This window comes from Anticarsia gemmatalis, chromosome 22 (genome assembly GCF_050436995.1).
Source record: "Anticarsia gemmatalis isolate Benzon Research Colony breed Stoneville strain chromosome 22, ilAntGemm2 primary, whole genome shotgun sequence".
NCBI lineage: Eukaryota > Metazoa > Arthropoda > Insecta > Lepidoptera > Erebidae > Anticarsia > Anticarsia gemmatalis.
In genome coordinates, this window is record NC_134766.1 from 3748917 (window position 1) to 3772174 (window position 23258).

The window sequence follows — 23258 nt, forward strand, 5'->3', positions numbered from 1 at the left end:
GTTTTGTGAATAATAAGCTGATCTGATGGAGAATGCCGGCTAATGCAGCCTTTGTGAAAATTGTTGTTAATCACCGAAGTATTTAAAATAAATGTTTATGACCTTATTTTTTAACAAAGAGTTTTATTTACTTTCTGCTTTATGTTTGGTTTATTGATTCTTTATTTTGTTTTGCAAAAAAATTGGTGTAACATCGTGACGTGAAATAAATCGATTTATAGTAATATGTCTGATGTCTTTTTATTCTCCGTGAATTAAATATTGGGACAACTGCGGTTTCTTTAATATTTTTTATTTCCGTCATGAATTGTTTAAAGAATTTTCTAGTATGAAAGTATCCGCGATCCTTTTACATTTGAATTATTTCTGCTCCAAAAATAACTTCGATAAGTTTACTGACTTAACTTGAATACTTGCATTGCACTTAATAAATTTTGTTTAATAATGTGTGCATATTTTTATTGCCTTAATAATAATAGTGTTTTTAGATCAGGACGCGTTTAATCTTGATACTAATTCGTAGAAGTCTATAGAGAGTATAGACTATTTGCTCAATAGGTTGATTTATATAAGGCAATAATTACAAATATAAACATACAGAGCAATAAACCCGAACCACTGAAATGATTAAGAAATAGACATCAAAATGACAACATACTGGATCGATTCCAATGATCTTACGCTAATAGGAAGCTTCAAGAAAAACAGACATAATAAGCTTTGCATAAAATTATCTACCTAATTAATTTGGAATTTTTATCTATTTACCGGAAATCCACTTAATACGTCGACGCGTGAATAACAACTGTCTGATCAGTAAACCATCAGGGGGTTGAACAATCCCTAGTCCTGAATTTCTAGAGCAGATCTGTACTTGGAAGAGTCAAACGTCAAACGGTCGTTATACCATGGATAGGATAGTATGACATTTTAGACTTTGTTGATGACTAACCATAAGAAAGAAAGCATTTCATTTTTTCATGTATTTGTAATTAGCAGTTCTTAAAGTGCCAACATAGTTCAAATCATTGGATTGTATTGTGTCAGTATGGTGTTGCAAATATCTTACATTATTTTATTCATACTTAGGAGAAATAAAGTGCCAGCGTAGTTCAAATCATTGGTTTGTATTGTACCAGTATAGTGTTGCAACATTACCTTTTTCGTAGTTAAGGGAGCCAAATGCCAGAATACAGTAACAAGCTAAAACATTATCACATTTACAAGCACCAAAATTGCAACAGTACTCCTAAAATGCATTTAGTTTTAGTAGCAACAATTATTTGTAGTCATAATGAGGTCTAGACGCCGTCTCCGAAGTCTTGTGAGTCAACGGTCACATTTCTATGCAAACATTTAAAACAAACACGATAACTGTGACTCAGACTGAAAGAAGGAAGCCGGGTAGGACTTGAGGTGACTCATTTAAGACTCGTTTTAGTCAGTGTAGAGTAAAAGAAATATGATAAATATGCATACATAAAAACAGCTTTATAGGTAGACAGTACGATACCCGCCACGATACCTACAAACTTCCATATTTTTTATACAATAGCAAAAAAAGAAGTTCTAAATGGACGACCAAAAGGTAGCCAACGACTAAAGATTTTGGAGATCAACAGCATAGGCCTTCGTACAGCGCCCAACCGCGCTGGTTATTGGGCTAAACAAAAAAACAAGTTTAATTTGACATCTGCAAGATTAGTAAAGAAGAATATATAAATTTTTACTAATTCTACACAACTTTATTCCATTAAGATTGGCTTGTAACCGAACTAAAACAGAATTTACATATTACCATACTAGCAACTGGCTTTTCACTTCCAAACGGTCGACAGTAACCCAGATTTCAGTCCAAACACCACGAAATATGGAGACGTTCTGTCCAAATACACAGACCACGTCTAAAATGGAATGCATATTGTAAAATATTTGACTAGCACAGCCAATATTTGGAAACTTGCAACCAAATGAAGTTTGAAACCGCAACAATCTCAATATATTACATTACATAGCTGAACTTGCAGTGAATTATGCATCACAATGGATTGCTGAACAGAAGATCCTTAGGTATTTGCTGTGCGATGTACTGAATATAATATTATATGCTTTGTTCTACAGATACTGACAATTTCGTACGTTTCGAACAGCCGATCTCCGTGTGAAGGACATGGCATTTTTCCGATGATGTGCATTAGTTTTATATCTGTGCTGGAGTTTTTCTCTTGCTGGACACTCTATACGTCTATAATGTAGCGTCCAAAAGATGTCATAATTTAATCAATTTTGCAGATTTTTTGTGTCTGTGTGATGTTGACTCTTTTGGGTCCTGCCATTTTACCTTTTCTCAGGTATGGCGTAATAAAAAGGTCTATTGTAGTTTTGAAAAGTACAATCATAAAATACCACAAAACAAATTGATATTTTCAGTTCTTTACACCAACTAAAATCATAAACCCAAAAAAGTAGTCATGTAAGATTGCAAGATGAATGTCAAGCGCCTCAAAACTCATTTTACTCAGTAAGATTATGATTTAACCCGGCCATTATTTAGAGTAACATAACAATCATACCGTAAACCCACCACGGAACCTTATTCGACTATCACGTACATATATGTACATAAGATTACTCCATTCTACAAGGAAATTACGCCAAAGATTTATACTCAGATGTACCGCGATAGTCAAACAATGGTCAGATAGTGCGCCTTAATGTGCACGAATCGCATTAATTTTGTTTATGCCCGCTTTGCATCGCAAGAAAGCCATTCTACTCCTTTACATACGCGTATTACGATAATATGGGGAAAAATAAATATTTGTATATAATTTCGCCTTATTTCCCATGAGAATGTGATATAGAAATCCTATGGGATGTAAATATTTTATTGTTGCGCGGTTTGTTGCTTCCCTTTCTTAGCTTATGTTTATCTTAACCTAATTTAATATGATTTATGCATATTTCCTTATAGGGTTATGTTGAGAGGATCTCACACTTTATTTGTATCTTGGAATGAGAATGTACAATAGGCTAGCTATATGATATATGTTGTGTTATGAGTGCTTTAGATAAGCAAACATAACTGATACATTTTCAGACTAAAACGATTATGATTAATTTGATTATAATTTGGTAGGGTCATACCAACTTTTTAGCCCAAAAAACGCAACTTTATTTACAAAAATTTACGCAACTGGAACCAGCTAGTAAACCTAGAGTTTAGAAAGTATTTTTATTAGTAAACTCTCATATAAACGTTCCTTTTTTTTCGCAAACGTGCTGAAACATTAACTGTATTCGAAGCCTTACGAGACCATGCACTAAACAACTGCCAAAAAGGCTTTGCAGTCAAAAAAATAGTAGAAAAACTAAACAAAAATCCAGTTGCAAAAGTTTTCTGCTCTCAAGTGGTTTCAATTTCACCTGTACTGTGTAGTATGCGAGATAAAAAGTGTAGCTTTACATTGTGTTGGCTACAAAGTGCAGCGTAACTTCGTTCCTGTTTCTATAAATTTGGCTTGCTTTTCCACTTTTTCGAAACAGCCAGATTTTAGTTCTAAAGTCTGTTTTATTGTTTAAAGAATTCTTTTGGCTATCTTTATGTTATAGTTAGCGAGTTATGTCTTTTGACTAAAATAAGAGTAAAGCCTTTTAAGTTAATATCTATTTTTTATGACCGAGTCTAAGTTTTTGTTCTTTGTGAATATGTTTAGTAATAAAATATACATTTATAGAGCTAATTACTGTTGTTGCAGTGATTTTACTTGTTCTAGCTTTTATGAATGGAGTTCTAGACAAGATTTTTCTTTTTTTGGGGAGTCCGTATGAATTGAGTAAAAGATTGATAAATATCTGTGCGTAGTTCTCGTTTCCGGCGGTTCTATGTGACAAGACGTATTGATGTGAGTGAGGCAAAGACAGTTTGTAAGGATCATACCAAGTGACGTTCTTTGGTCTCTGCCGAACCCTATGGGAAAAAGGCGTGATATTATGTATGTATAATAAATATCTTTTATCTTTCGTATGTAAGAGATTTTAAGTAACAAGAACACAGTTAATATTATACATTTTCTATGATTACTGTTTACTAACATCATTTACATCAAAGTTTTCAATTATTTAAATGTAGAGCTTAGTAAAGTATAGTATTCACGTAAACTTTAGAAACTATTTTATGGAATCAGAAATTCAACCAACACTTATTTCCTTTTTACAATAAACAAACCGAGAAATATAAAACATTCTTAGAAAAAGCAACTGTAATACATAAAATTGTCCAACCTTCGTAAGCTTATGAATCCATCCATCACTCAGAACACACATTTATAACGTCGTGTCTACAGTACAGTACAGGCTGTAGTTCACAAGTTTCTCACCCCTAAGACAAAACTATGACGTAGGTGACGAGGGTGTAACGGTGTAAAATATTGCTCGCACTTGCCAGGTACGAAAGGGTTGCATGTAGGTACTTAGTTGCTGAATTGTGGTTAAAACTAGTTAGAATAAAGTTTTTAAACGACTTAAAAAGACGATTGATTATGTTTTTAAAGTTATTTTTTATTACGTGGATCGGTTTTTGATGATTATTTTTTTATTTAAAAACTGCTGCTTTTCATGTGGCCCTGTTTAAATGTAAAAAAGATCTGAAGAATCGTTTTTGAGAAATCTACAAAAATGTAAATATATCTAAGTCTACAATGAGTTACTCGCGTTAAGACAACAGTGACGTAGGTGTAAGGGGTTAAAATACTGCTTTCACTTGGCAACTCGGAAAGGGTTGTACAATTTGTATGTTTCTGAATTGCGGTTGAAACTAGTTTCAGTTAAGTTTTAAAGACTTTATTAGGACGAACTTACTTTAAATAGTAGTACTTACATACATAAAATCACGCTTGTTATACCCAAAGGTAAAGGCAGAAGTATAAATTATGCGTTACACCGCTTACAATGTTAGTCGCATGAAATAGGGGGAAGCCTACTGCACTTTTAAAATATTTTGTAGTTACTTTGAAATGTCATTAACTTTGTCGGGATACTAACTATGTATTAATTTCGTGCCATATCAAAACAAAATCTTACGTACAAACAAAATCACGCCTTATTCCAGAGACTAGATAATTAACAAATCTTTAATGCCCGATTTCTGAGTACACTTAGCGGTAGTTTATCTATTCAATAGCGTTTTTTTTATGAGTTGCAACGCTATTGAAAAGATAAACTACCGCTAAGTGTACCTCACAAACAGGGGGTAAGTTGATTATGTCCCAGTTTGTTTTGAAGTACCCTTGATGGTTCAAAATCTTTCGGTTTTCCTTCCTTTGACAAGAAATAAAATAATTGGAAGGTTCCCCAAATTTTCGCCTGATTAGGTGTTATTTTGTCATCATTATATTTGTATTAGGGGTGCATTTACGGAAGCAGAGTTCGGCCGAGCGGAGCGTAGCGGCCTGCAAATCGACCAATGTCACTGTTTCTGCTGACGCGGAAAGGAGATTTCAAGCCCTGTGATGGGTCAATTTACGGTACACCCCATTCCGTTTCGCCTAACACCACTAGTGTAAAAGCACTCTTAAAATTAAAGCCATGTGGTCTTGTAAATAACATAATTTTCAGCTAAAATATGAAAACAGAAGGATACTTTACCAATTTAAAGTGCTGCAGTGAAGTTTCAAATTTCCATTTTAAAGTAATTGTTTAAGTAAACACGTCGGCCACAATTTATTCCGCATTGAACATCAACACTCTTGGGGACCTTTCTCCGGTATTATATCTTACAAAGTTATGTTTAATTTTACTTTGCAAAGCTGCGTTGATACTGAAAGATTTAATTTATACACTAGTTTTGTCGTCTTGGTAGTATTGTATACGACTGGTGAACACGAGGTTTAGAGTTCGATTTCAATGAGCAATTGTTAAACTTTTCTTATTTGTTTTAGAAATACTCGCAATAGTAGCCCAGAGTTTGGTAATGTGCTCGGTAAAATGCAATATGCCCGCCCCCTATTATTTGGGAACATTAAAAGAAAGTAATTCGGCTTTTCTAATATATGTTTTTCTCAAAAGTAACTCAGAGTTGTGTTACACGCCCGGTATATGGCTATAAGCTCGCCCCTATTACACAGGACTAAAAATTGAAAATGTCGAAACGTGGTTGTATTTTTTACACCTTTGTCTACACCTTCGGGTATGACAGGCATGTCTGTATGTACTCGTATAATGCCCGGTTTCTGAGGCTCATTTAACGGTAGTTTTAGTAGTTTATCTATTCAAAATGTCATGTTTATAAGAGCTTCAACGCTTTTGAACAGATAAACTATCGTTAAATGTACCTCAGAAACTGGGGGTAAATAAACCATATTTTCTACTGTCCATTCAATATTTATATAAAGACTGTTTCACAAATATTAAGTAATCCATTATCAATTACCGAACTCTGTTCATTACGGTACAAGTTCGTTATACTATAAATATCTTTGTGCCCTGCGCCCTCTCCCTCCGCCCTCTGTCCATCCGACCGCTGTACATTGTCTTTTGTTCATAATTTACAACATTATTTGAGTAAATTGTTGTTTTGATGGTGCTATTGTGAGAAAGATCGTGAGGATCCTTGCCTGTTCTAAGGTTGTAAGATCTTTGACCTTCGATGTACGTGTTGTTGCTTGTAGAAATTTCGCTTTTCTAGGTGTAAGGGAGTCTGATAGTCTGTTTATAGTGGAAATGTTTGGTGCTTAAAATGTGATAGTATTGTCTGTTAACTTCATATTGCTATTGTTTGTGTAATTCTTGTCACCTTTAATGTTTTTTTTTTTTTGGAGTCATGGTTTTGTGTACATAATATCACGCCTTCTCCCCATAGATGTAGGCAGAGATCAAAGAACGCCACTTGGCGTGTGTGGGGAGTTTGTATAAATAGATCGTATTCTTACGAACTTCCCTTGCCTTGTTCACATCCATAAATTTATAGTTATAGTTTTGTAATCTACGGAATACCTTATATATACTGTATAGAAGTACAATTATCTTTTGAAATTGTCTTCCAAGCTTTCAATTTAGAGCTTATGCATTTTAGACTATATCAGTTTTACTCAGGTCAATCTCGCTTACTGGACCTTAGCTCTTCGTAGTAATTCTTTGTTTATAATTAAGTATTATAGTCCTTTGTTTTTCACACATAAAAATAACATTCCTAGAATACTTGTCTATATGGCGTAGGACTGGCTACTTCATTGACAAGCCGGTTTTAAACTATCTAAAACACAATTAGTATGATAAATGTGTAATCGTTTAGCACTCGAGTGAAGCGTTTCGTCCTAAGTAAGGCCCTTCGCTCATTATGCCCGCGTTAAGCCAAGTCAGAGGTTACTGAGCCCGCAAGTGGCTTATGAGCCAAAAATTTAACACAAACTCAAGCTGAATATGAACGTAATTTGCGGCCAACTTTTAAAAAAAGTCATCTACATATTTACAATCTTCTCAGATTTTTAAAAGAACACTTTACTTAAGTAAACCGTTTGATTACATTTTTGGTTCTGTGCTGACTGCTTCTGTGGCGCGGTCGTTAGTGTACCCGACTGCTGAGTATGAAATCTCGGGTTTGATTCTCGGGTTGTGCAAAGTACTATTCGCCTTTTCAAATATTATAATAGAATATTTCTCAATAGTAGCTTGGAGTTTTTGTAACGTACGCCTTTATATTGCATGGGACTAAGTTAGTTAACAACGACACGTGTGTGCGTTTCATACACCTCTGTCTACCTCCAGGTTTCACAGGCATGAGTACCTACCATCTTTTTATTAACGTCTGCCTACACCTTTGGGTATAATAGTCGTGATAATATGTGTGTATGTAGCAGTCCGATCTACCTAGATAAGTCTTAAGTCTAGATTGAAAGTCTATACAGTATGAAAGCTCCAATAGGATGAAGGATCGATGAAGCTGTTTTATGAAGCACTATTACTGTAGGTCGTAAGAACACAATACACTTAGGCCTCTAAGCCATGTGGAGTAATAATATCCAGCTACTGAACCTGATAAGTCTGGATTACGAGTACTGGATTATCGGGAGTTAAGCATACAGTGGAACTTGTGAATAGAGTTTAGAACTTAGAATATATTGGTAAATACAAATGACTTATTTCAAAATGATTATATGTAAGTAGTTTTTGTTGTAAATGGTTAATGATGGAAAAGCTTGAAAATGCATCTTTTCTCCTATAGGTTTTGTGTTACGTGTACTTTGGACTGTTTTTTCCACCATCGGTCATCTCTATCTGAAGAATAATTTTGTCATTACTGTGCTCCTAGCCGAAAAAGGTTCTAAGTCTGAGTTTTTCGAAAATTAGTTGAGAAATTAGAGTGAACTTATATCCCACTTTCGCAATAGTTTTCGTGACAGATTGTGTGTGTAGTTTTAGTTTAATTTCGATCAGTATTTTACTGAACACATTTTATTACAAGAACGTCGGCTGATTGATGACGCAGCTTGATGTATAATGTATGATTATAAAACATAATGAAAACTTAATGGACATTATGCCATTACGATATTTACGATGTAGACACAAATATAAGTACATGACTAAAATAAATAGCCGTTGAGTTGCTTATTTATTTTGACTGCATTAATTTTTTGAGAGATTTTGTTGCTGTGTATATTACGAGTTTTTGATAATTTCAAACAGGTACACACACATATTATCTCGTTCACATAATCTCTAAAAATTTTATTTTGCTCATGGCATAATTTCGGATACAACGCATCCTCTTTAATTTTCAGGAGAAGCAGCATATCTTTTTCAAGAAAGGCCTGCGATGAGACCTCTGCTATTAAAATGTTAATTGATAATATTTTTCAGATGTAGAGCATCATCTATCTTAGCAAGGTTTTTAGCTTTTAAAACTTTAAATGGAAGATGTTCTTTGGATGTATCAGAATGTCTAATCTTGGGGTGCGCGCTCGAATGATGAAAGTCTCGGGACAAGCACCAGGGACTATCCCCCTGTTTCGGAGTCAATTTAACGGTAGTTTATCTATTCCATAGCGTTTTTTATATGTATATGAGTTTTGACACTATTGAATAAATAAACTACCGCTAAATGTACCTCAGAAACCGGGGGTAAGGGAGCTGTGTCCATGAAGATAAAGCCAAAATAGAGAACCAAAAGTTCACAAGCTTGCCCTTATTTTATACTCGAGTAAATGTGAACCTTCAATAGAAAGTGAAAAGCTCCGTAACCTTTCTACCAAACAAAGATGAATGGTCATTTTCAAAGAATGAAAAAAGGGTTTAATTATATTTATTGTCTCTCCTTTTTTAATGATACATTGAGTCGTTACAAAGAATCGTTCGATATATTATGTTGTAAATGTAATTAATAAAAAGGGACCATGAAACCATGAATTGCCTTCAATTTCATTGTTTTATCTTGAATGAGGTTGACTTTCTAGTAAATGTTTTCATTCATTCAACTCCATGTGGGTGTGATGTTATAAAATCTTGGGCGTAGCAACTTTATGTTTGTCTCCTGCCTACATCCCTGTATCTGATGCGTATTTTAAAAGATTCATACGAGATATGCTCGGTTCTATCATAAATAATCCAACCTGTAGGCAAGCGCTGCCGATGTATTGATTTATATTGACGATTTCACAACAGTGCGCTTATCTCGCGAGCGGCTACCGTACAACAAATATTATACATAAATAACTATGTTGTTTTCTTTCAAGCTATTTAGCTAACGATAGTATTGTAGAGCGTCTGTTCGACCTTCACGCTGCGTCAGTCCACGGCCGCTCGGTACTCACTCCTCAGAATGTTGTGATACATTATCCTTGTCCTTGTGTGCTTGCCCCGAGCTGCAAGAGTTGCCCATCTCGTCGCCGGCTCGGCCGCGCCGCTCTTAGCTTGTCATCACCCGCGACACCCGCGCCACCGTCACCTCATGCACTACACACTGTCGCAACACGTACACACGCGTCCAGACCGGCTAATATCTACTGTCATGTAATTATTTAACATTTCCCGGCGTCGCGATCGTTTCGGGCGGTAAATGCGAGCGTGAGTGCGCGCGTGCAGTCACGACGCGCGCTCGCCGCCGAATAATCGATGCGCGGCCTCGCCCCCCGCGCCCCCCCTCGCCCGCCGCCCCGCGCCCGCCCGCGCACGCCTCTCGCGCGCGCGCTCATTATCTACGCTTTTCACGACACATGCTGCGATGAGAGCTTTTCCGTACCGTAGAGGTTTCTGCCTCATTTTCTATATTGGCAATCTTTTAACAGCGTTACTGTCAATGACGTGTAAGAATAAGACATTTTCTAATTCTGAGGAATCCATTTAGTCGCCAGATCGATCACGTCGGGTTCAATTTTTGCCGCCGAGTCATCAATAAATTCATAGATTCTTCACTGAAGTTAATGACATCTTGGCGGGAGATCAAAAGATTAGTCACACACACCGCGTCACAAGCACTCTACACTGTTGTTATACATAACTTGACTAGACAACACACAAACAATCGATAACGTATCAAAATATTTACTACGAAACGAATGTTTGGACATGTAGAGAAAACGAAATTAGGGAACCAAATACTAATCATAAAGGTTCTAATACGTTTGTTTTAATAGAAAAGTTTACTAGCTACTGGCAGGTGAAGGCCGCTAGTTTTGAATAGAGAATTCTTAAAATAAAATTTGATGTCGCTTGTTTCTGTCTTTGCTCACAGCAAGTGCTCACAAGTACTACGAACTACTCATATTTTGAAATATAATTTTATGTAATTTGCATTATAATAAAATATTTTTCTGTCGCTGGCATCATGCCCAGGTGTTTCATAAACTCCGTGCGGCGTCTCAAGAGGAGTTTCATACAGGAATTTGGTGAATTTTCGTTTGAAAGTGAGTCACCTTGTAGAGTTTGAATTATTTAATAATATTCTTTTGCTATGACTTATAGGACTAGTTCTAAGATTTATATATTAAAGATTACCTTGGTGGTTATATTGGCATCCCTTTTACTGGGATTTCCATGCATTTTTACACTTTTAAAAGCATTTTTATAACTTATACCTTTTGTACTTGTTTGACAGTGTCATTGATTTTTTTACGTAAAAAATATAAAGTTGTCAACTCGGTAAAGGTTACTTTCGTCTGTGTTTTGAATGAAATTATTAATATTTAGAATTATTTTCAATTTAATCTCTCGCATTGATAAATTCTAGATGGCTTCTGTGCCTTTGACAACAAAGAAAACTTTATCGAAATAAAATTTTGAACATGGCTGTCTAAGAAAGGAGAGTAAATACAAATTAATTTAAAATTGTACAGCCAATTTTCGACTTTTAAGACTGACTCTATCAGGAGTTAGATTTGCTTTAAATTGAATCTGACTTATGTATTTGTACACTGTAGGTATTTGTATGCATACCTACTTAATATAAACATGAAACTTAACTTGAATATAGGTATAATTAACGCGATATACTTACCTTATTAGATAAAAGTCATAAATAGCTTGAATGAAGTTGCTGAAATTATTGAAAGAAATAATTTAAGCTTATATGTAAGTAAAAATACATTATCTTATCAGCAGAATTAAATAATACTAGTTGCGTCCAACAGTTTCAGTAACATTTGTGGTGAGTTTTCAGTTATTTCATGCGAGCCATAGCGAGATATTACACAGCATTCTTTATAATTAATGTAGCTATAATCTTTACAGACGAAATAAAACCGACAAGAACTTCAAAACTGAACATCAAGCGGCAAAGGAACCTTTTGAAAATAACAGAAACAATCTACAACGACAAAGTTCCAATATCCACACGATTCTACCTACAATTGTTGAAAAAGAGCCAGTTCCTACAACAATTCATTGACGCAGAGACTTACGAATACGCTTCTGAAACAGAAAAAGCGGTTAAATCACCAGAAATAACTAAAAAAGTTTTAATTAAAAAAGATACGACGGATAAAACTTATAACTTGAGATCGACAGAAGCAAAAACCGAACGCAAGACGTATGAAAAGCCGGCGCGCAGAAAACGCAACGTGTGCGATAACGAAACGCAATCCATTTCCGAACTGATACAGGAAGTTAACAGGAAACGGAAGCCGCGGAAGGAGCCGTTGGCGCCGATTATTGAAGAAATCAAAAGCAGGGAACCTCTCAGGTTCAATAATAAAGGTATGATGTACTGATTTACATTGTTACGTAGATTGAAGCTCGTTTTCCGATTACTTATTTATTTTTCCAAATTCTTTTCGATATAAAATGAAATATAAAATTCTTTAGTCTCTACCTTTCCCTATGGGAAAAAGGCGTGATATTATGTATGTAAAATAAAATGGATTATGTACAAGATTTACAGTTTAGGTATTTATTTATAGCACATTTTTTGAGGGCATGCAACAAAGTCCTTAACCCGGACTTGGCCAGAGTGGTGGATCCAAGGTCTAATCCCTTCCTCGTTTGGGAGGAACCCTGCCCAGCAGTGGGACAGAAACGGGTTAAAAATAAATGTTACATAAGTATATGGGTATATATATAGCCTATTTAATTATAGTTTATCAAATGAATATCACGTAATTCAATAAACATTGATCCAATCAAAACCCAGCACAAACTTTCGCATTTATAATATTAATCCTTCGTCTACTATAAATATAAATTTAATTAAACTTTGATGACGTATTTCGCTCATATTAATAACTCTATAGAATTCCTAAAATTATTATTTTTAGAACACAATAATAGATTTTTAATTTTTCTTTGTAATATTTAATTGTGTTATCGTAGGTGTAGAGCGTAGGATAATATTTGTATGGCATCCTTTAGTCTACAAACCTGTGGTAAATTCCCAGACATAGTTAAATACACTTTATTTTGAATATTTATAGACCTCTTTAAGGTCAGATATTGTCTCCTCGAAATTCTGTAGATTTTTGTCCCCATAATGCCTATTCGCCATTCTAAAGAAAAACATGTTATCGTAGAGATATTTACAGCATACAAACTGTGAAAAGCTCACAGCGTAGAGGAATTTCAGACGTCCTGAATCTTTATTATAGCTTTTATCACACAATTTAAACCATGATCGTGATTATTTTCAGAAAATTAAGACAATACATTTATGTACATATTGTATATGTACCTGTATAAAAACTTGAAATGAGTAGTTTTATTTTTGTCTGATAGTAGCAAGTGGCGGTCTTTGACCTCTACTTGTCTCTATGGAAAAAAGGCTTGGTATATATTTTTGTACCCGATACTGTCCTAATGCTGGGTCTCTTCCCGGCTGAGGGAGAGGCCTTAAGTCTAAAGTGTACCCTTTATGTATGCATATCTTGAGTACAGAACTTGATGTTCCAAGGTGGTTCAGAGATAGACAAGATAGCGGAGAAGCTGAAGAGCTTGGTGAAGGCGACGGCTGACGACAAACTGGACAGAGAACTGCTCACGTGTACCGAGTCGTTTGATAAAGACAGCCTCGATGGAGATAAAGAAGATGCCAAGGAAAATGGTAATTATTCTTCTGTTAATTTTAGTAATTTAGTAAGTTAAGTAAACGATCTGTGGGTTAAGCAAACCTTGGCACGGTCATTCCATAGATGGGTGACCGCATAGTGGTATTTGAATCTGGCGTCTCCGTGCTTCGAAGGGCATGTAATAAGTCGGTCCCGGTTGTTGTCAATTAAGATAGCAGTCGTTAAGCCACTTCAAAAGCCTTTCGGGCGGCTTGAACAACTTTGACACTAGGTTGGCCTCTAACCATACGATGAGAGATGAGAGAGAGACTTAGAAACTATCAAATAATTGCCAACTGCAAAACACAATAGCCTCCCGGGCTGTACTTTAGCCGTTGTTTATATGTCTGTTGCATTAGGTACTTGTAGTTTAAGCTTTCCATTCAAAATTTCCTGTGTAAAACAAGCATTTCGTTCAGATATCCCCGACCCCCGCGAGTGGCCGGAGCCGCGGCGTTACCCGCGCGCCACGCACACGTGCTCGTACTGCGGCAAGGGCTTCGACAGACCCTGGGTGCTGAAGGGACACCTGCGGCTGCACACCGGCGAGAGACCCTTCCCCTGCCCTCATCCACACTGCGGGAGGACTTTTGCTGATAGGTATGGTTTTGTATTCTATTGTACAAAGAAACTGTGGTTCTAGTTTTAATGCCGTTGTACGGATTGAGCCAGCCAAGATAGAACTCTAAATTACTTTATCTATTTTTTAGGCCGACCTAAGTTAAGTTGACCATAATACATAAGTTGGTTAGTTTCTTTGAATGGTGAAAATTATAATTACTTATCGATGCCGTGTTGCAATGGACATCGTTTAACGATAAATGAAACGATAGTCGGTTGGATTCCCTTACTGAATAAATATCCGCTCATATATAATCTATCCGTGTTTCTTAAACGATAATAACAATTCAAATGACGCTATTTATACCATTCCTATCTACCTATTACAAGTAAGTGTAGCTCAACACTAAGTAAATTGAAAGTATCTTCAGTTTGAGTCCTGGTTGTGTCAGATCAAACCTGCGCGCTCACCAGCGCACTCGCGGCCACCACGCGTGGCAGTGGCGCTGCGGCGCGTGCGGGAAGGCCTTCAGCCAGCGACGCTACCTCGAGCGACACCGCGGAGACGCCTGCCGCAAGTACAAGTGAGTAGCTCTGAAATTGCATTACATAGTCCACAGGTCAATGGAACACGCACAAGGAGCGTAAAAAAGGACTTCTGACTACTTTTCTTATGTATTATTATTTCAAATCTTCCCTCGACCTCAGCAGGCTCTTTCATCTGCTAAAAATGCGGTCGCGGTCATTCCCGCATAGGCCTTTTAAGCTACGAACGAAGATGTTCCTTAATAACAAATGTAACTCTGCCTGACTTCACCTGAATCATATCTGCAATAGATGGACACAAGCCAATGATGATGATGATGATTATACTTATATGTTTTCAGTTAACGTACTTTTAGCTTGTGTGGAATACTTGTTGATTATCAAGTGCAGTACACTGTGTTTCTGTTCTATTGTACGTTTCTAGTGAGCAGACGTCTAGTTGAGTCTTTTTTTGTTTATAAATAAAGAGGAAAACTATCTTTATCAGGAGAAAAGCTACTGACCTTAAAGGGTTTATACGATTGTGAACACTTTTGGTCCATCTATTTATAGAAGTGCAAAAGCACTGAATTTTGGTACGTTTTATTGCCAAACGATTTATAAACTTTATCTCCTATTGCAGACAGCATACAAAAAACTCAACAAAATACAAATACACAAGTAAACTCCTCCCGAAGCCTGAGCTCCCGGCTCCAGTACCATTGTACGGTGTCATACGACACAACGATGCGAGAGTCACTGGCGACGACTGCGAGGGACCAATCGACCTCTCCATAGGGAAGAGGAGGACGGAGGACACTGTAGCATAAGATTATTTAGGAATAAAGTGTAATTGTTTTTATATTGGAGTTTTATTTCGTAGCTTGTGTGTTTGGAATTTCAAGTTGGGATTTTTGGCTACGATGAGGCTGACATACCTCGCACAGTAAAAGCCTCTAAATAAATAAAAATTAAAAAAAGTTTGGATATTTTCCGGCCTTTTCGATCTGCCGTCGCGGTAGTCCCAATATTTTTTTGTGGGTATTTGGGTTCATAACCAAATATTGGGGTACTATCTTTTCAAATCCGTTAATGATTGATTTGCCTTTTAATTTAAAAGTTGCAATGGCTAAATGGCATCATATTTGTTTATATAACTTTCAGGAAATTTGTCTGATTTAGAAACTTTCAATGATGATCACTGAGTTCTGTAAAGTGTGTAGAGATAGAGCAAGAAAATAATAAGGGTTAAAATAATAACAAGAATAATTTTGGAAATAATTTATTACAATAAATTAAATAAATACAATTTGTACAGCTCTTGTTTAGTTAGAAATACATTACGATTGGCACTTCAAAGTAAAACTACCTCGAGTTTATTATCACTGAATCCGTATTTACCGCAGAATTTGTTCAACATATTTTACTATAGCACTAAGCCGATTTTTCAATAGTCAGATAACTCCATATTATTATGGTAAATATTTTTTCCGTGTTTGCCGAATAAATTCTAGAGATTTTGTCAAAATTATTCGACAAATAGTTATCTGACGTTTAGAAAATCGGTCCTAACTCAAGTTATTATGAAAACAAACCGAAGTAACGTATTTCTAACACAATTTACACAAAACATGCAATAAATAAGTTTATTCACAATATGACCAAGCTTCTCACATTCAAATAAAAACATGACATGACTTTACTACAATATGACAATGCGAAATTGGCACTTAACGCACTTAAATATTATTTGTGATAGCCGCTTGCGTTCTTAAGAGATCATGGTTACATAAAGTGTTAAGCGGGGATTTCACATTACGGTGTCCAACGGTAACCAAATCGTAAAGGATATAATATGATCAGAGCTTTGGTAAATGTATTAAGCTGGGAATTTGGACGGAAATGTCCACGGGCAAGTCTGAAGACATGCCAGCCGGACTTCGTAGCTATATAATTATGTTTGCCAGTGTAGGAACGTCGCAAGCAGTCATACGGCATCGACACACCGGCACTAGCAAATATCGTACAAATCTATAGTAGCGATGTCTGTCAGGCATGTTTATCAGAGCCATAATAAGCCATCAAAGTTTAACCCTTATCAAATAATTAATTCCTTTATCAAAGCTCTGTTCATTTCTACACGAATTCTTCACGATTTGATTGGAATTCGAGTGACAGGAGTAAGTTAGCTCATCTTTACACGTTTTATGGGCCCTAAAAGTTTAGCTTTTCTTTTTATATGGCACTCATTTTATGTATTAAGCGCAACAAAGCGGTTTTAAGCACCTTAAGGTAAGGTAAAATTCACGATTTGTATCCATTTGGCACTATACATTGACAAGATGTTACAGACAAATAATAAAATAATTAATTATAGATTGATGTAATTATACTAGGTAAGTATTTATTTATGAAATAGAAAGCTCGATGAAACTAATATTATGTACAATAACAATAAAACAACTAAATATACACTTACGATACACGAACGTAGATCAATTAAATTATGCAATAATAACAAAATCAAAAACATATTTTACACATTTATGATTGTAGAAAAGTACACGTAATAATTTATTTATTTTATTATTATTTCGGTACTTCATAACTCGGTATTCAGTTTTAAAGCAACTAAGCCCCGGTTTCTGAGTACATTTAGCGGTAGTTTATCTATTCAATAGCGTTTTTGTATGACTTTTGAAGCTATTGAATAGATAAACTACCGTTAAATGTACCTCAGAAACCGGGGGTTAGTCGCGTTAAAACCAATTTTAAGATACAACATTAATCGTTAATTTTGAAAAGGACACAAAATCACCTTAGAAATAAATAATTTTCATATTCAATTACAGATCAGAATATCACGAATCCAGAAAAAAATAAGAATATTTAATTTTATAAAGAACCTATCAACGAAATATCCAATATATTTAAATTTCCGTCTCTTTCGTCGGGAACAAGAAGGATTTAAATCGATAGCCCTTACGTCAAAATTTGACGTTTAGTCGATACGATAATATCGAAACTTTTTAAATACTGCTTCAGTAGAGGCAGAAATAGCTCAAATTAAAGAAACATTGCGTTGTATCTTATATATTTACCTTTATTATAAATGTATTGCAAGTAAATAAAAAATGCATTAGTATATTGCGCATCCAACTAATATGTGACTGACTAGATGTAAACAAATCGTTATGATATGAAGAGCATGGGTCAGTAAAGTAATGTGTTCATTAATAGTCACAATATTGAAACATGATCGTATATTATGTATTGGATAACATTATAATAACTTGTAAACACATTTTGATAAGTAGGTTATATTGACTGCCTCCGTGGCGCAGTGGTTTAGGTCACTACCGCGCCGCTACCATTGCGATGGGAGGTCGGATTCGATTCCCACACGGGACAATTATTTGTGTGATCCACAAATAATTGTTTCGAGTCTGGTTGTACTTTGAGTACGTTGTTTGTATGTTTGTAAAAGTCCCCACAAAACAAGAGCAATTCTTAGTGCGGAAGATGTCGTTTTTTAAAACAAAGAAATATCTCAAAATTAGTCTGATGGTTTCTGCTTTCATTTCGGGAGAAGATGTGAGTGTCGTGAAACTTTTAAGAGATATAATTCCACTTTTTTATTTGGACTGTGAAAAAGCACTATGTCAGAGACGTTCAAGCCGCCTGAAACTTTTGAAGAAAGAGCGTTTTGAGACGGGATTTGTTTCAACGTATACATACGTATACGTGTACGCACGAAACAATAAATAAAAGACAACCGTCATAAAATATGTACGTACGAAAATATGCTAAAAGAATATTTGGTGAAAACGCTTTCACTTGACGCTTGTTTAATAGTCCTACTGTATGCCTAGCCCCCGGTTTCTGAGGTACATTTAGCGGTAGTTTATCTATCCAATAGCGTTTAAGCTCATATCTGTCATGTAAGACAGTTTGAACAGATAAACTACCGCTAAATGTCCCTCAGAAACCAGGCTTTAGTAGTTTTTACGGATAGATTGAAGGAAAATGTTGTTATGGAGAGTTAGTAAATGAGTAAATCATTGAATAGATCTAGATATAACATTATCATAACTCACAGCGATGACTAGCGGCGACGATGAAACTAATAACTTATACGTTTGACAAATATAACTAGTCACTTGAAAACACAGCTTTTCTAGGACTTTAATCTGTTACTAAACTTACGATTGATGGTAACGATTGACTTCAATTGACAGATTGATGAAGAGTGCATCATATCTATCCATGTCAAGTCCCAATCGAGTCTACGACTATTTTCTGTGTTAGGATCCAGTGACTAGTTTTACAAAGTTTGATATCTTAAGCTAAGCCACAACAAATGTACAATCAATATTATTTAAATTATTATTTTATATGTCGGCTACTTGAACAATAAATCAATTATTTATTGGACTGCGAGCACAGTCAAGTTACGCTTAAAGGGCAAAAGCATGACCGCAAGAGCAACTGTACGCTGCTAGTCGCGTCCACAAGCCGCGAACCAATTTTCAACCTCATGTTCTAGTGGCGGCGCTCGAGCCACCAGCTATTAGGTCGGGGAAAGTCTTTTCGCATTATAGTATGTATGAACTTGTAATAAAATCTCTTTGGCTTCAAGTATCACAAATGAGTACACGGTTCATTAGGTTTCTTTCAGTGAGCTCGTGAGGTACCCAAATATCGAGCTTTTTTGTGTAGAGAAAAGATTTTATTACAAGTTCATACATACTATAATGCGACAAGACTTTTTCCCCGACCTAATATTTACGGCCATATTTTACTGCTTACATTGCAAGCACTTTCAGCTACAGTAGCCAGCTTTTTCTCGGCACACGTGTTCAACGTCTTTGCAACTATTGGCCGTCTTTATTACACTAGTGACTACGATTGTCAGCCGTCTAATGGCTTGACTGAGCCACTAATGATTGAGTCTTGTGTTCACTAGTAGATTCAACGTATATTTTAATCATTTTTCAATATAAGACAATATTTGTTCCTGCTAGCCGACATGTATACATAAATAATAAGCTACACTAAACAAACATAGATCACAAAGGCACCTCACATTAAATGCACTTTTTATTGCTGATTATATCTATATATTTATACATTACTATCAATATAAGCCTAGTACACACGATACAAGTGCCCTGTAATCTTAAGGGAATGAGTCTTGTATCGTGTAAACTAAGCTTTGTAAACACGCTACAATTATTTTAAGCATAAATAAAAGTTTTCACAGACAACAGCTAAATTAACATTAATAAAGATCATAAGATAAGCAATTTGAGATGCAACCATACCACAGGTAATTATGTTTTTAACTTTTATAGCCATTTGTTAAGTATCTTAAGCTGCGTCTACGCTTGAGGAGCCGGGCACGAGCCGAGCACAAATTTGTGTAGTGTGAACAGATTTAAGATCCTCGAACGAGCACGTTTTTACAAGAAATTTGCGCCCGGCTCGTGCTCCACTCGTGTTCGGCTCTCCTGCCAAAGACGCAGTTTTACCCACGCTACCAATAACGGCAAGGTAAGTTTTTGCAAATAGACGTAGCTCGACACGTTTTCGACGACAACAGGTAGCTGTGGTAATGGATACACCCACTATACACAAATAAATTGTTTTAAAATCTAACGAGAATTGATAACAAAACTAAATTGCTTTATTCTACTTTGTCCTGTCTACTTTTGGTGTATCTGGGTTCGAGCAAGCTCATCAAAATGATAATTTTATAATTACACAAACGTATATGTTTATAAACACCTATTTATAGTGTTTTTTCTATAACGATATTATAATGTAACGGGTCTTTAACGTGATTGAAAATTAAAGGTTAGAATACCTTATTTGTTTCAGTCTACCCGTGACCACGGTCGATGCAATTCGATCGAAACGTCGGGTAAACAAATAAGGTATTCTATTCTAACCTTACATTTTTAATCGCGCTTAAGACACGTTGCATTATAATATTATGTGTACAAATCAAGAGAGTTTAAAATCGTTATTTTTATTATCTATTGAGTTGCATATTCACGCATAGCAGGAAAGTTACGGTGAAGCAATTTTATACTTATCAATCCTCGTTAGACAAACTATAGTAGAATTGTATTAAATTGTGCGATACATTCGGTATTGTTACTTTGGACGTATTCAATAAAGGACTCCAAATTTCGATTCGATAAAGGTACAGGGTGTTTTAAAATTCAACAGTTTAATTATTATCCAATATTACATGGGACTTAACGCAATTTATGTATTTAAGTCAAGCCATTTTGATGATTGTCGTAAACTAACGCACTGGCTGCTAATGCAATCGCCGCAAAGTGCCGAAACGTCAAGAAAATTATAGTAAAATGCTCGATCCGCTTTAATTCCTAAATAATATTAAATAGATTTTAATTAAACGCAAAATTTTACAGTAATTTCATGAGTTTGAATTTTAAAACACCCCATTTTTAAACTAAAAGGTATTTAAGAGATAGTCATAAGTAAGTATTTCGTTAGAAAATCGTTCAAAAATAATTAGATCGATTTTATTCTCGATATTGTTCTAACTACATTAGGAATTTAATTGGCGTACACATCTATCTATATTATCACGATTTTAATAAAAGACTAACCCTCTTATTCATAAAAATACATGAATTTATGAAAAGCTTATAAAGTGTTTTGTTTCTTTCACTCCTTTCCTCCTTTCCTCCAGCGAAATGAAAAAGAGAAAACATATTATAGTAGTTGTTTAACTAAAATAGGTTTATGAATAAGGGAGTAACACCTTACAAACGTATTTTGAACCCAGAGCTAGATTTTTTTGGTATTTGCCAAACTATAGGATAGTTAGGTATATTTGGTAAAGTTCTTGAAATACAAATTAAGGGCATAAATACGATACAAAATTGGAAAATTTTTAACATTGTTTAATTTAAATAATAAGTTTTCTGTTTACTAAACGATTTGAAATTTAAAAATATCTAATGTTCTTCTTAACAATTACAACAATTTTCTATACAGTATGCTTACGGCAGTAACGCCCTAATGCAGGCAAATACCTCAATTTTCAACAGTACTTTAAGCAACTCATAAGGTGGCGGTTTAAAGTGATACTCATTAATTTTGAGTATCACTTTAAATTGAGTGTCTTTTAAATACTTGGCCGTATGTCACTTTGACGGGTATCGTTGCGACAGACTAACTTTTGAGTTTAATTTAAAATTTAATTATATTTCTCCATTAGGTCGTTTATCCTTTTTAAATGTTTAAGATAGAACGGGACAAAACGCGTGCCTCTTCTAACTGTCGTAAAGATTCAATACATCATTTTTATTTTCACATTTTATTATTATTTATCTAGATATTGTATAAAATCTAGACATAATGGCATCAGCTTGTACATAGCCAAGTGTTATATATAAAGTTACAGACACATATGTTCTACGTACTCGTTTACTGTACGTATACGTTCACTGTAACGGGCGTATACGTAAAAAAATTGAGTGAAGAACCAAAGTGTATCTATAACTTTATACTAAAGTGTTACAAAATATCGTGATTTTGACATCTTTTTTATAAGGAAAAAAGACTTACCCCCCGGTTTCTGAGTAAATTTAGCGGTAGTTTATCTATTCAATAGCGTTTTTTTTATAAAGTTTAAACGCTATTGAATAGATAAACTACCGCTAAATGTACCTCAGAAGCCGGGAATTAGTAAGTAAATTCAAATACATGACTTTTTATTAACCCATCGACAAACTATGACGGTTTGAATCAAAGGCTCAATATGATTGACAACTAACTACAAGGTTTCACTAACAACTCATTTTTACCAGCTTTTTCACAAAAACTTAGACAAAACTTTCTTCACATAAAAAAGATGTATCAAAACCACTTTATTTCCCAACACAATCACCACATATTAATGTAATAAATACCTACAAATAGCTACACAGTATGTACATTACAGCGGCGGCGGTTCTCTGATGCCCTCGCTGTGTCGCGTGCGGCCCGCCATGTCGAGGATAGCCTTCGCTTCTGGGTTCGTGTCTAGCACGCTCAAGTCTCGTTCATCCTGTCGGGAAAAGATTAAAGCATGAATAATATGAATAAGTTAACTAAAGGAGAAATGATATAGTCGTACACATTGCAATAAAAAAGATATTTAAATATAATATTTAAATGGAGATGAATTGAGTATATTTTTATAGAATGCGGTTGATTATTTGGTTTATTATGAATTATTTGGTTATTTTAATACTATAGAGAAATGACAGAGTAATAAATTATAATTGAAATTTATGTCAGGTAAGCGACTTGGTAATCATAGTGACGGTAAATGTTTAAAAACAACTGTTAAAATTCTATGTAATATGATTTTTGATAAATATTTATAAATGGTGAAACCGGGACTTAATGATATTAACTACTAAAAGTTTAAGAAAGATACTACAATAAAATCTTATGAAAACGAAATATACTAACCTTTTAAATAATAAGCTACGATTTAATATCTAATATATAAAATTCTCGCGTCACAGTTTTCGTTGCCATACTCCTCCGATACGGCTTGACCGATTCTCGTGAAATTTTGTGAGCATATTGAGTAGGTCTGAGAATCGGCCAACG

General features: G+C 35.1%; 3 protein-coding genes across 11 annotated transcripts in view; 1 reads left to right on the plus strand and 2 right to left on the minus strand.

Annotated features, from left to right (window-relative positions):
- The window catches only part of LOC142982604 (NACHT domain- and WD repeat-containing protein 1), a 51178-nt gene extending 41088 nt beyond the window's left edge, over positions 1-10090 (minus strand). For all 6 annotated transcript variants that reach the window (XM_076129184.1, XM_076129183.1, XM_076129181.1 and 3 more), the window contains exon 1: positions 9810-10090. In XM_076129184.1, coding sequence (XP_075985299.1) covers positions 9810-9877 — 68 coding nt within the window. In that variant the 5' untranslated portion in view covers positions 9878-10090. The remainder of the gene's footprint in view (positions 1-9809) is intronic.
- Positions 10091-10822: 732 nt separating this feature from the next.
- LOC142982805 (uncharacterized) lies at positions 10823-15445 on the plus strand. The gene is made up of 6 exons (XM_076129489.1): positions 10823-10901; positions 11725-12189; positions 13376-13525; positions 13949-14129; positions 14543-14674; positions 15259-15445. The coding sequence occupies exons 1-6, from the start codon at positions 10823-10825 to the stop codon at positions 15443-15445; spliced, it is 1194 nt and encodes a 397-aa protein (XP_075985604.1).
- Positions 15446-15887: 442 nt separating this feature from the next.
- LOC142982646 (MTOR-associated protein MEAK7) overlaps positions 15888-23258 on the minus strand; it is a 33720-nt gene continuing 26349 nt past the window's right edge. For all 4 annotated transcript variants that reach the window (XM_076129261.1, XM_076129262.1, XM_076129259.1 and 1 more), the window contains exon 10: positions 15888-22704. In XM_076129261.1, coding sequence (XP_075985376.1) covers positions 22594-22704 — 111 coding nt within the window. In that variant the 3' untranslated portion in view covers positions 15888-22593. The remainder of the gene's footprint in view (positions 22705-23258) is intronic.